Source organism: Pan troglodytes, chromosome 2, assembly GCF_028858775.2.
Source record: "Pan troglodytes isolate AG18354 chromosome 2, NHGRI_mPanTro3-v2.0_pri, whole genome shotgun sequence".
Lineage (NCBI taxonomy): Eukaryota > Metazoa > Chordata > Mammalia > Primates > Hominidae > Pan > Pan troglodytes.
In genome coordinates, this window is record NC_086015.1 from 125,982,446 (window position 1) to 125,995,229 (window position 12,784).

Here is a 12,784-nt window from a genome sequence, read left to right on the forward strand (position 1 = left end):
GCTGAGTCTGACCCAGGGCAGCAACCATTAAGCTAGGAGTGGACAGCTTCCTCCCCATAAGGCAACTCCCAAGGGAATGACAAAGCCTGTGGATTGTTTGAGTAAAAGAGGGACAAAATGCAGGAGACTGAAGAGAGTGTTAGAATGTTAGAGAGGCAGAAAGAAGGGAAGGGAAAATAAGGAGGAGAAGAGAAGGGAGAGAATGGAAAGGCCATCCCTCATTCTCTTTCCTCAGTTACTTTCCCTTTTTCCATTCCCTACATATTCTCCATTATGCAGTCCTTAGCTTCCTCCTCTTTCCCCTCTCCATGGAGAATATTAGTACAACAACTGCCACCTCACTCTAGCTGATTCCCAGAGGAATATTACCAGGCTTCAGCTCAACAGTCAGCTGTGTCACTTGGCCTCAGGGCATTTCTGTGTAGAAGCTTCTCAGGCACCAGAACCTAGTGGGTCAGAAACTCAACTCTCCACTTTCCTCTTTTCGGCCTACTTGCTTCTTTGATTTTCTTCTTTTCCTAAAACTAGGTAATGATAGCGTGATTTTTCATATATAAGGATGGCGCTCTGGATTTATCATTAGTTAGGTGGTGTTTTTTTTTTTCAATTTAAGTTCTGGGGTACACGGGCAGAATGTGCAGTTTTGTTGCACAGGTGTTCTTTGAGCTCTTTAGGAATCCCTGCTTGGTCTCCTTCAGAGAGCTGGTCAGGGGAGGCATGCATTCTTAGGCTTGAAGTCAACGGAGCTGCCTTGTTCCAGTACGAGAATAGTCAGCATCGGATCTGTCATTCTGTTGCTCGGGAATCTAAGTTTGAATCTCTTATGCTGGCATTCTAGGCTTTCCAAAAGGTTATCCTCAATAAACTTAACCATCCTTGTCAATTTCTGGGCCTTCTTCTAACCCTCTGACCCATATCTGTAATTCTGTACCATTTCTTATAATGTTCTGAGATGGAATTCTATATCTATTTTACAGCTTTTCTATTTCTAAAGGTATAATTTTTGATCCCTTTGTTTTCATTCCCCTTAGAGTATCATCTATTCCTAGCAGATTAGCCAACATTTCTCCTCTCTCTATCAGTCATCTGTCTATCATCTATCTATCTATCTATCTATCTATCTATCTATCTATCTATCCATCCATCCATCTATCTCTATCATCTCTCTACTTACTTATCTTTTATGGACACCCACCAATGACTCCTCAGTCTCTGTCTCCATCTGTTTTTTTTTTTTTTTTTTTTTTTTTGAGACGGAGTCTCGCTCTGTCGCCCAGGCTGGAGTGCAGTGGCGCGATCTCGGCTCACTGCAAGCTCCGCCTCCCGGGTTCACGCCATTCTCCTGCCTCAGCCTCCAGAGTAGCTGGGACTACAGGCGCCCGCTACCACGCCCGGCTAATTTTTTGTATTTTTAGTAGAGACGGGGTTTCACCGTGTTAGCCAGGATGGTCTCGATCTCCTGACCTCGTGATCCGCCCGCCTCGGCCTCCCAAAGTGCTGGGATTACAGGCGTGAGCCACCGCGCCCGGCCTCCATCTGTTTTTTTCTCTGAGCTCTAGTCTTGGGTTTCCACCTTCAGTTGATTTGGGCCAAGAAAGCAGGCAGCTTAGGGGTGCCACAGACCTTCCCAGAGGAGTCCCTGGTAGAGTCGAAAGAAGAAACAAAGAAAGAAGGTAGGTTTCGTTTTGTATAAATATGTACACATTTGAGCATTTCTGGACTCAATTCTGGGCTCAACAACAAATCCTGTTGTTTCTTCCACTGACCTGGTTGCATTGCTGGTCAGCACAAATAAATCAGGGTTAGTGGGTTATCCTTGCATGTCCTCTTTACCTATCTTTATCACCACCTGAGCTGGTTCTGAGACTGATAGATGTAGAAGCTTTCTCTTTTAGTGGTGTATATGAGTTGAATTAAGACTGTGATCAAGACAGCCTCTGGCAGTTAAAGGAGCCTCCTCTCTGTTCCTTAAAGACACCTGCATAAGAGGAGAGATTAGGTGGTCAGCAATACCTGTGATCACCTCAAGCTCAATGCAGACTCCAAACTCTCATTCCTTGTCATCTCCCCAAACCTGCCCTTCCTCTTATATCCCCAATCACGTGAAAAACATCACTTTCCATCTAGAGTCCTTGACTCTACCCTCTTCATCACTCTGATCTTCATTAGCTTAGGAATTATTTGATTGACTATTTACTGAGTGCCTGCATCTGCAAGGCACCATGTTTAGGCTCTGGAGATAGAAAGATAACTAAGAAAAGGATCCAGTTCACAAGGAGCACTGAGCCCAGTGTGAGAGACAGGCATGCAAACAAACAACTGCAATGCAACGTGAACCATGATATAGTGAAGGTATGTGTATGGCAAAAGACAGAGAGGGAAAGGTCAAGGACAAACCCAGCTGGTCCCTAGGTACTCCTGACTTTACTTCCAAAATAGCTCCTCAATCCCTACTCTTCATTCTGGCCTCGTCTTTTTGTTCAGCTCTTGTCTTTTGACTAAGCTTTTATTACAGCCTCCTAACTAGACCTGGGCTCCCCACTCCATGCTTCCTCCATACCCCTCCAGACTTATCTTCCTCAAAACTAGGTCTGTTCTGCATACATGCCAGGCTGAACATATACCCATTACATAGTTCTATCTGGCATAGCCTTTCCCTCAATTTTCCATATTTCACCTATGGATCACCTGTTCATCCCCACATATCACATCATCTGTGTTCTAGTAAGTGCCTGGTGAGTACCTAGCCAGTGAGTGATAGGACATAGCAGATGTTTCTTGAAAGTGAATGAATGTAACTGAATGTGTCCATATAAACTCTTCAAAATACCATGGGAAAATTACAGCTTTGCAAAAGAGAATTTCCCTCTTTCTCTGATCATCTGATTTAAAAAGATTTGAACAACCCCCCTTGGTTAATTTTATGTGGGGTTGTCTACATTCCCACAATTGTCAGCATAGCCAAGTCAAAGAAGCCTACTCTTCTTCTGCAATAGTGGTGGGTACCATGAACAACAATTAGCCAGGTGGGCTCTTAGTCTGTCACATCAGCTTGGCCAAGGAACTTTTACATTGCCCATCATGTGACTTTGCCAGCTGTTATTCACATGGGACTGTTCCCACAGCTGGAAAGGGACTTTTCATGATTTTACCTAGGCTGTCGCTTCCATGGCTTGAGAAGGAGGATATGGAGTATGCTGAAAACAGGGAATGCTCTGCTTCAGGTGGCTACCTTGAATCCTGCTGGTCAGCTAAAATCTCACTGAGTGTGGAGGGAAAGGCTTCTTGGAGGCTTATAGATAACTTGTGTCTGAAAAATTATAGATTATAACAAATAGCCTGTAGCACTGGGTGTCTTACTAAATTTTGCTTCGTTCAAATTAGGTTCCCAGAGATATCTGGGAGAATAAGGATACATACATAAAATCAAGTGATGACGGATCCAAAAAAAGATTTTCATCTTTAAAAAGTATTTTATGTCAACATATATTAGCATCTGCTTTTTATGAAATTTCAAGGACACTAGTGAGCTAAGAAGAAAAGCTACTTGTGCTCTGTAATAGGAGAGGAGGAACACAATGAGCTGGGATCAGTTGAATAGAGTAGATATGATTGTCAGACACCAAAAGTCAGATTTCTGGGTCCTTTGTTCACTGCTAGGCTGTGGGCTTCCTGACATCCTGGAACAAAAACCCTTCATTGCATGTAGGACTTCAAAAGTGTTTGCTGATGCTTTGTTAGAAAATTCCACAATGATGAAAGAATTGAGGAGTGGGCATTTATTCTCTGAGCATTGGAAACCCTAATTTATTCCTCAGCCTTCCACTTGGGGATTTTTTGTCCTTCAGCAATTTTATTATTTGCTTTTCCAGGAAATGCCAAACAATACCCAGATAAGGTTGCTGAAGCCATAATTGATGCCATTGAAGACTTTGTCCAGAAAGGATCAGCCCAGTCTGTGAAAAAAGTTAAAGTTGTTATCTTTCTGCCTGAAGTACTGGATGTGTTTTATGCCAATATGAAGAAAAGAGAAGGGACTCAGCTTTCTTCCCAACAGTCTGTGATGTCTAAACTTGCATGTGAGTTGTTTGCTTTTATGAAATGCATGTTCATAACGTTGATGTCACATGGGAAATACCTAATCTTCCTTTTCTTTTTAGCATTTTTGGGCTTTTCAAAGCAATCTCCCCAAAAAAAGAATTATTTGGTTTTGGAAAAGAAAACAGAATCAGCAACTTTTCGGGTGTGTGGTGAAAATGTCACGTGTGTGGAATACGCTATCTCCTGGCTACAAGACCTGATTGAAAAAGAACAGTGTCCTTACACCAGTGAAGATGAATGCATCAAAGACTTTGATGAAAAGGAGTATCAGGAGTTGAATGAGCTGCAGAAGAAGTTAAATATTAACATTTCCCTGGACCATAAGAGACCTTTGATTAAGGTTTTGGGAATTAGCAGAGATGTGATGCAGGCTAGAGATGAAATTGAGGCAATGATCAAGAGAGTTCGATTGGCCAAAGAACAGGAATCCCGGGCAGATTGTATCAGTGAGTTTATAGAATGGCAGTATAATGACAATAACACTTCTCATTGTTTTGACAAAATGACCAATCTGAAATTAGAGGATGCAAGGAGAGAAAAGAAAAAAACAATTGATGTCAAAATTAATCATCGGCACTACACAGTGAACTTGAACACATACACTGCCACAGACGCAAAGGGCCACAGTTTATCTGTTCAGCGCCTCACGAAATCCAAAGGTGAGTTAAACATTCATACTTGTCATCCACTATTTCACATCTACTTTGGGCATAACACTATTTTGTACATACATCAGAATTTCAAATAGGAAAAAATTCATGTGACACTAATGAAATAAACTAGAAAATGTGGCCTCTGCGCCTAAAGAGCTTACGTTATGGCCAGGAAAACCCGGAATGGATGTACCCAAAAGCCTGAAGATGACTATCTTCTTGGTAACAATAGTCAAATCTCACCTTTGTTCTCATCTTTACAGTTTATAAGCTTCCCAGAGCCAGTTGTGCTGAGAAGGTAATAGCTGCATCAATCAGGGGAAGGAAAACCATAGGCTTAAAGGAAAAGTGATGGCCCAAGGTTTTCTAGAACAAAAAGGCAAAGGGAAAAACAGAAAGGAAAGCCTGGTCAGAGGGTGTGCCCTCTCTGTGTCTGACTGATAATCCAGGGAGGATCGGGAGCCTGTAGGAACTTCTCCCAGTAGTCACCTCTGCCGAGAGCAAAAGGTTCCTTGACACACAGGGCAGGAAGCAGGCTTCAGATTCTCTGACCAGACCTACTCTCCAAGAAGGGAAGCCCTGTCTTGTGTAGGCAGCCCTTCCTACCTTCAAACCAGATTAAGTCCCCTTTGAAAACGAGTAAATTGGCTTCCATTACACTATATTTATCTCTTGTGAGATCAGTGTGAACAGATTCCCGAGACTCTGAGCAACCCTGGGGAAATGATAAGTCACATATAGTATTCTGCTTAGCAGAGGAGAAGACAGAGCTGTCACCACAGCTTGTCACATAGCAAAATCTGCCACCTAACTGCCTCTTAAAGATGCTATGAAGAATAATGAAAAAATAGATGTAGAGTGCCTGTGGTGGTGATGGTGAGGAGTTCTGGCAAAAATCCATGCATAAACAAAACAGCAACTACTTAGAACACTGTAGGGAAATAATTTATTGTGAAATTGTGACTACTAGAGATTGAACAGAAAACACAGATGAGTTATACTGCACCAACAGTTCTCAAATCGTAGTATGATCCAAACTTAGGAGGCAGACATACAGGCTCTGCCCCTCACAGATGCTGATTCAGTTGATCTGTGGCTTTCCTTTTTTTTGTTTAACAAGCATTCCAGTTGGTTCTGATGTAGGTTGTCTGTTGTTCATGCTTTGAAAAGCGTTCTCCTAGAAAGATAAGGAACTTTTTGAATGCTTAGAATTGGGAGATAGTAAAACAAGAACACAGATACTAAATGTTCCAGAGTGTACCGGGGATGTATGAGGGCATCCTCAAATGTCTCCTTTGCAGTTGACATCCCTGCACATTGGAGTGATATGAAGCAGCAGAATTTCTGTGTGGTGAAGCTGCTGCCTAGTGATCCTGAGTACAACACGGTGGCAAGCAAGTTTAATCAGACCTGCTCACACTTCAGAATAGAGAAGGTAAGCCTTCTGCTAGAATGTAGTTTCTGGATGGTGGAAATAAGTTCTGTCATGGTCCTATATAAAATCCATTTTCATTCACTTCCTATCACATTTTTTAAACCCAGAATTAGAATTTGTATGGTAATTAGTAGTTCTAGATTCTACTCATGTGACCATAATTACTGAGGCATTAAGATTCTTGTGTCAGTGATTACAATATTTGATTGTAATATGATAGAACACCAAAGACATATATTTACTGTGTGAAGCAAGCTAATACAAATTCAAAGATATGGCTTTAAAATTGGATTTGATAGCTAGCAAATTCCACAGAGAGCCATGCAGAGGCTCCTCAGATCAGGACCATGTTACTCTGCCCCATTATTCACAGATCAACAGTGCTTCCTTGATAAAGCCAGCAGCCCTTTTCTCGTTTATCATAATTATTTTGGGCAGGTGAGTGTGATGATTCGTGCCTGTAGTCCAAGCTATTGGGAGGCTGAGGTGGAAGGATTGCATGAGCCCAGGAGTTTGAGGCCAGTCTGGGTAACATAGTGAGATCCTGCTCTCAAATAAAAACAACCAATTATTTTGGCATCTTCTTCCATTTTTAAACATTTTTGATATTGCTCTTTGAAATTATATTTTCCTTGACTTCTCTAGCAAAATTATTATGATTTTTTTTCCTTGACTAATTTTCTTTTCATTTTTGCAGGCGCGCTGTTTCTCTTCCAAACCCCTAATTCTAGCTTTATTCACACCATTTATGCTTAAACGGTCTTTTGTCTCTGTACCTCACCAGGGAATATATTTACCCTTCTTGGATTCAACTATTAGTTCAATGTCAATAGCTCCCAAATCAACATTACCAACCTGGGTCTTTGACTCAAGTTCTAGAACATACTCCCAGTGGCCTCAAAAAATCTCCACTTGAGGCCGGGCACAGTGGCTCACGCCTGTAATCCCAGCACTTTGGGAGGCCGAGGCGGGTGGATCACGAGGTCAGGGGTTCAAGACCATCCTGGTGAAGATGGTGAAACCCCCTCTCTACTAAAACTACAAAAATTAGCCGGGCATGTTGGCAGGTGCCTATAATCCCACCTACTTGGGAGGCTGAGGCAGGATAATTGCTTGAACATGGGTGGCAGAGATTGCAGTGAGCCGAGATCACGCCACTGCACTCAAGCCTGGTCGACAGAGAGTGAGACTCCGTCTCAAAAAAAATCTCCACTTGAATATCTAACTGCAAAATCAACTTCTCTAAAATCTAATGCATCATATGTAAGTAATTCTCTTTCCCTTTCCTTCCTCATTTCTGTTTTTGGTTCTACCACTTTCTGAGTAAAGCCGGAGATCTTTGATCCACCATAACAAGTCTGCCAGTAAGACCTGCGTTTTCTTTCTTTGCAAATTTTTCTTACTCTCTATTTGAACTGCCAACACTGTTTATTCATGTTGTTAAGTACATAATAATTTAAAAAGATTCAAAGTGCCCTACAAAGATATAAACTATACCTTCAGATAAAATAAATATACAAAGAAAAATGGTTAAAGAGAAAATAATGGCAGGGAAAATAAGATAATACAGACGAACTGCTAGTTCTCAAAAATATATAACATGAGGTTACCAATTTGTCCCTGAGCTTCCTAGTAGACAAAGCAAGAAGTAAACATTCAGGTACAAGACTCATAATGTCCGTAAATCAAAAAGCAAACCATTTGATAAGGAGGCTCACAGCTCCTCACAATACTGAGACTGACTCCTGAGAGATTTCTCTTGTGAATCAAGTAGTAGAGAATATCCTCAACATCATCCTCACAATAAATTAAATATCAACTTTTATATCACTGTTTTTTTAAATGTAAAACTGGTTGAACAAAACCGATGCCTGATTGAATGAAAACAATTCTATGAGGCACCAAGACAATATGATTCAAGTATGCAGCTCTATGATGGTCTATTTCTGAGATAACAAGTAAGTCTCACTCCAAGTACCAATTACTACTAACTGGTAGTGGCTGATAGGCGCATTGTGATGAGATGCTAAGTTTAGATTGAGCAGGAATGAATGTTCTGCTTGACCAGCAATATCTACAGTGGGCCCTGTGGATGCCTGCTGTGTATTGGCAGACCCTGGCCAGAGAATTGATTTCAACACTTTTTTGCAGTGAAACCTTTTTTTTCAATAAAATCTTATGTGAAATCCCAGTGTATGAACCAGATAAAAGCAGAGGTGTGGGTAGTACTTAAGGCGCCTCCATGGAGGTCCCTAGAATTGTGAAAATAACATAAAAAATAGGTGGTCTGTCATCCTCTATGACTATTATGTCTTATGATTAAGGTTTTTCATATCCATAAGCCTTCCACTTAGATTCAACAATTTTGCCACTTTTGCTTTCTCTCCCTGTCTGTTTTTGCTGAAGCATTTGAAGGTAAGTTGCAGACATCATGATACTCCTATTTTAGCAAGTATCTCCCAATTAAAGACATTCTCCTAAATTATGGCAATGCCATTATCCCAATTAAAAACTTAACATTAATTCAGTAATATCCAATATGCAGTTCATATTCTTTTTTTTTTTTTCCCGAGACGGAGTCTTGCTCTTTCACCCAGGCTGGAGTGCCGTGGCGCGATCTCGGCTCACTGCAACCTCCGCCTACCGGTTGCAAGTGATTCTCCTGCCTCAGCGTCCCGAGTAGCTGAAATTGCAGGTGCCCACCACCACACCTGGCTATTTTTTTTTTTGTATTTTTAGTAGAGATGGGGTTTCACCATGTTGGCCAGGCTGGTCTCGAACTCCTGACCTCAAGTGATCCCCCCGCCTCGGCCTCCCAAAATGTTGGGATTACAGGTGTGAGCCACCACATCTGGCCACAGTCCATATTCTAATTTTTCCAGTTGTTCAAAAAAATCTCTTATAACTCCCCCTCCCCAACCCCAGTCTGAGTTCACACACTGTTTGGACATTATGTCTCCTTTGTGTCTTCTAATATAGAGTAGTACTCTTGCATTTAAAAAATTATTTTTCATGACATGAATTTTTTAGAGTTTAAGCCAATTGTATTGTAGAATGTATCACATTCTGGATCTGTCATGTCTTGATTTTTGTGGAAGAATCCATGCCAGTTTTATAGATTCTAGACTTATCTGATTCTTGATAATATCATTTATTTCTCTATCCTCTTTATTTCTGGTAAGCTGAGTTAGGTTGAAAGGTTTGAGTAAATTCAGATAAATATTTTTTGCAAGAATACTTCATAGGTGATACATCACATCAGGAACCTCAGATGGTAAGGCCATCCCACTATTAATGATGCTAAGTTTGATCACTAGTTAAGTAGGTGACCACCATTTCTCTCCACTGGAATCAGTAGATTATCTGTGGGATGATACTTCATCAGCATATGAGTATCCTGTTCCCCAACAATTTTGTACTGATTGATTTTCACTTCCATTGATGATCCTTGCCTGAATCCATCATTACACTGGAGGTTGCAGGATGTTGATTTTCTAATTCTGTCATTCCTTCTGTGTATGTTATTTGGCATTTTTTAAAAGAATAAATGTTCTTTTTTCCTGATTTTGAAAAAAATCAGTATGTTATATTTAATTACAGTGATTATTCTGTTAGATGTACACATTATCCTCCATTTGGCTGGCAGGAAGTTGGCTCCCATGTCTTTTAATGACCCCATTAATCTTTGAGCATTTCTTTACTTTTTGCCATGAGATTTGTCTTGCTTATCCTGTACTTTCCTTGTCTCGTGCCTGGAATCAGACATTTTTCTAAGAAGCCATGTTACCTTTTAGTGGGGAATGGTAGTGAGAAACCAAGAGTCGTGTGTCGCGTGTGTTCACTGCTATTGAAGTGTTGCTGTTTCCAGGGTCTTTTGTGGCTAGAGCTAAGAAAATCATGAACTTGTATTTATGTTTTCTTTTTTTTTTTTTTTGAGGCAAAGTTTTGCTCTGTCATTCCAGCTGGAGTGCATCGGCGTGATCATAGCTTACTGCAGCTTCCAACTCCTGGGCTCAAGCAATCCTCCCCACTCAGATTCTAGAGTAGCTGGGGCTACAGGCACATACCACCACGCCTATTTTTTTTTTTTTTTTTTTTTGTAGAGATGGAGTCCGTGTTATCCAGGCTGGTTTCAAACTTTTGACTTCAAAAGTGCTGGGATCCACCCACCTCTGTCTCTCAGAGTGCTGGGATTACAAGTGTGAGCCACAGCACCCAGCCATATTCATGTTTTCAATTAAAATTTAATGTTGAAAAATTGTTTTTTTTTTTATTTAAGTATTTATTGATCATTCTTGGGTGTTTCTTGGAGAGGGGGATGTGGCAGAGTCATAGGATAATAGTGGAGAGAAGGTCAGCAGATAAACACGTGAATAAAGGACTCTGGTTTTCCTAGGCAGAGATCCCTGAGGCCTTCCACAGTGTTTGTGTCCCTGGGTACTTGAGATTAGGGAGTGGTGATGACTCTTAACGAGCATGCTGCCTTCAAGCAGCTGTTTAACAAAGCACATCTTGCACTGCCCTTACTCCATTTAACCCTGAGTTGACACAGCACATGTTTCAGAGAGCACAGGGTTGGGGGTAAGGTTGTAGATTAACAGCATCCCAAGGCAGAAGAATTTTTCTTAGTACAGAACAAAATGGAGTCTCCTATGTCTACTTCTTTCTACACAGACACAGTAACAATCTGTTCTCTCTTTCTTTTCCCCACATTTCCCCCTTTTCTTTTTGACAAAACCGCCATCGTCATCATGGCCCGTTCTCAATGGTCGCTGTCTCTTCGGAGCTGTTGGGTACACCTCCCAGACAGGGCGGCTGGGCAGAGGCGCTCCTCACTTCCCATACGGGGTGGCTGGGCAGAGGCGCTCACTTCCTAGATGGGGCGGCCGGGCAGAGGCACTCCTCACTTCCCATACGGGGTGGCTGGGCAGAGGCGCTCACTTCCTAGATGGGGCGGCCGGGCAGAGGCACTCCTCACCTCCCAGATGGGGCGGCTGGGCAGAGGTGCTCCTCAGTTCCCAGATGGGGTGGCGGCTGGGCAGAGGTGCTCCCCACCTCCCAGACGGGGCAGTGGCCAGGCAGAGGTGCTCCCCACCTCCCAGACAGGGCGGCTGGGCAGAGGTGAATTTTTTCTTAATATCTTAATATTTTATGTCATTTTGTGTACAAAATATAATTTTGGCTTTTAATAATAGTACATTCTTACTTGTTTCATCCTATAGAATACATACAATTGTTTCAAAATTATCATACCAAAATTATTATTAGCAATATTAAAATAGCTATGCCAGCTTTCTTTTGGTTATTGTTAGCATGTTATGGTATATCTTTTCCCACTCTTTTTCTTTTAATCTTATAATAAGTGTATATTTAAGATGTGTCTCTTGATAGCAACATATACTTGAGTTTTGCTTTTCATCATCCAGCCTGACAATCTTTTATCTTTTAACTGGAGTACTTAATCTTACTTACTGTACTTACTGATATGTTTGGGTTTAAATGTACCATATTAATCTCTGTTTTCTATTTATCATATCTATTCTTTGTTCTTTTTTATCTTTTCCTGGTTTCTTTTGCATTATTTCTATTTCATTTTCACCCCTATTATGTTGTTAGTTATACATTCTAATTCTTTCATTGCTTACCCTAGAGATTATAACATGCATCCTTGACTTATTGAACTGTAATGTAAATTAGTATATTCATCATTCCCCAGACAATGCAAAGACCTTTGAATACTTTAAGCCTTATTTATCTCTCTTCTGCTTTTTGTGTTGCTTTTAACACACATTTTAATTCTATTTATATTTGAAACCCGATGAAACATTTTTAATTTGTTTATATTTATTTATATGTACCAACATATTTACCATTTATTTCCAGTGTCCTTCAATTCTTCCTATATTTCCATGCTTCCATGTGGGATAATTTTTCATCTAGATTTAGTATTTCTTCCAATGCAGATCTGGTAGTGATGAATTCTCTCAGTTTTTATTTATCTGAAAATGTCTCTTTCTCTTTCATTCTTTGAAGGATATTTTTGCTGGGCATAGAAGTTTGGATGGCAATTATTTTCTTTCAGCACTTTGAAGAAATTATTGTCTTCTGATTTTACTGTTTCACCATACTTCCCTTCTCTCTGCAATCTTAGTTCATCAAATCCTTGATGCCTTCAAATAGACTTTTCTTCCTCTCTAGCTCTTCTAGTAGTTGTTGGTGAGAGGTTGGTCTGATAAAAGTAATCTACCCTGGCTAGACATCTGCTGCTAATAATAAACCTACTAAATAAAGTTTAAGATTTATTTGCAATTTTTTTTACCTTAGAATTTATCCCATGAGAAATGTAGAATCAGGTTACTATATTCAAAAATTACTTGACATAATTATTTTTAAAAATTTTAAAAGAAACAACCTTTTTAAATTTAAGAATTAAGAGACTAAGAAATTGAGAATTATTTCAAAACTCAAAAAATGTTGAAGGCTTTAAAAATGAGTAAGATAAAATGTAAGGTAAATGAAATGAATGTAGGCATTTTGAAGATTAGAAATTTAGCTGTAGGTAAAGAATACAAAGGAAAAATAATTTTAAAATCAT

At 40.3% G+C, this 12,784-nt stretch overlaps 1 protein-coding gene across 3 annotated transcripts in view; it reads left to right on the forward strand.

Moving 5' to 3' along the window:
- The window catches only part of PARP14 (poly(ADP-ribose) polymerase family member 14), a 50,959-nt gene that overhangs the window by 34,235 nt on the left and 3,940 nt on the right, over positions 1-12,784 (forward strand). For 2 of the 3 annotated variants that reach the window (XM_516695.8, XM_016941754.4), the window contains 3 exons: positions 3,873-4,079; positions 4,161-4,760; positions 6,056-6,189. In XM_516695.8, coding sequence (XP_516695.4) covers positions 3,873-4,079; positions 4,161-4,760; positions 6,056-6,189 — 941 coding nt within the window. The remainder of the gene's footprint in view (positions 1-3,872; positions 4,080-4,160; positions 4,761-6,055; positions 6,190-12,784) is intronic. The other variant, XR_010155316.1, reaches the window with a different exon arrangement.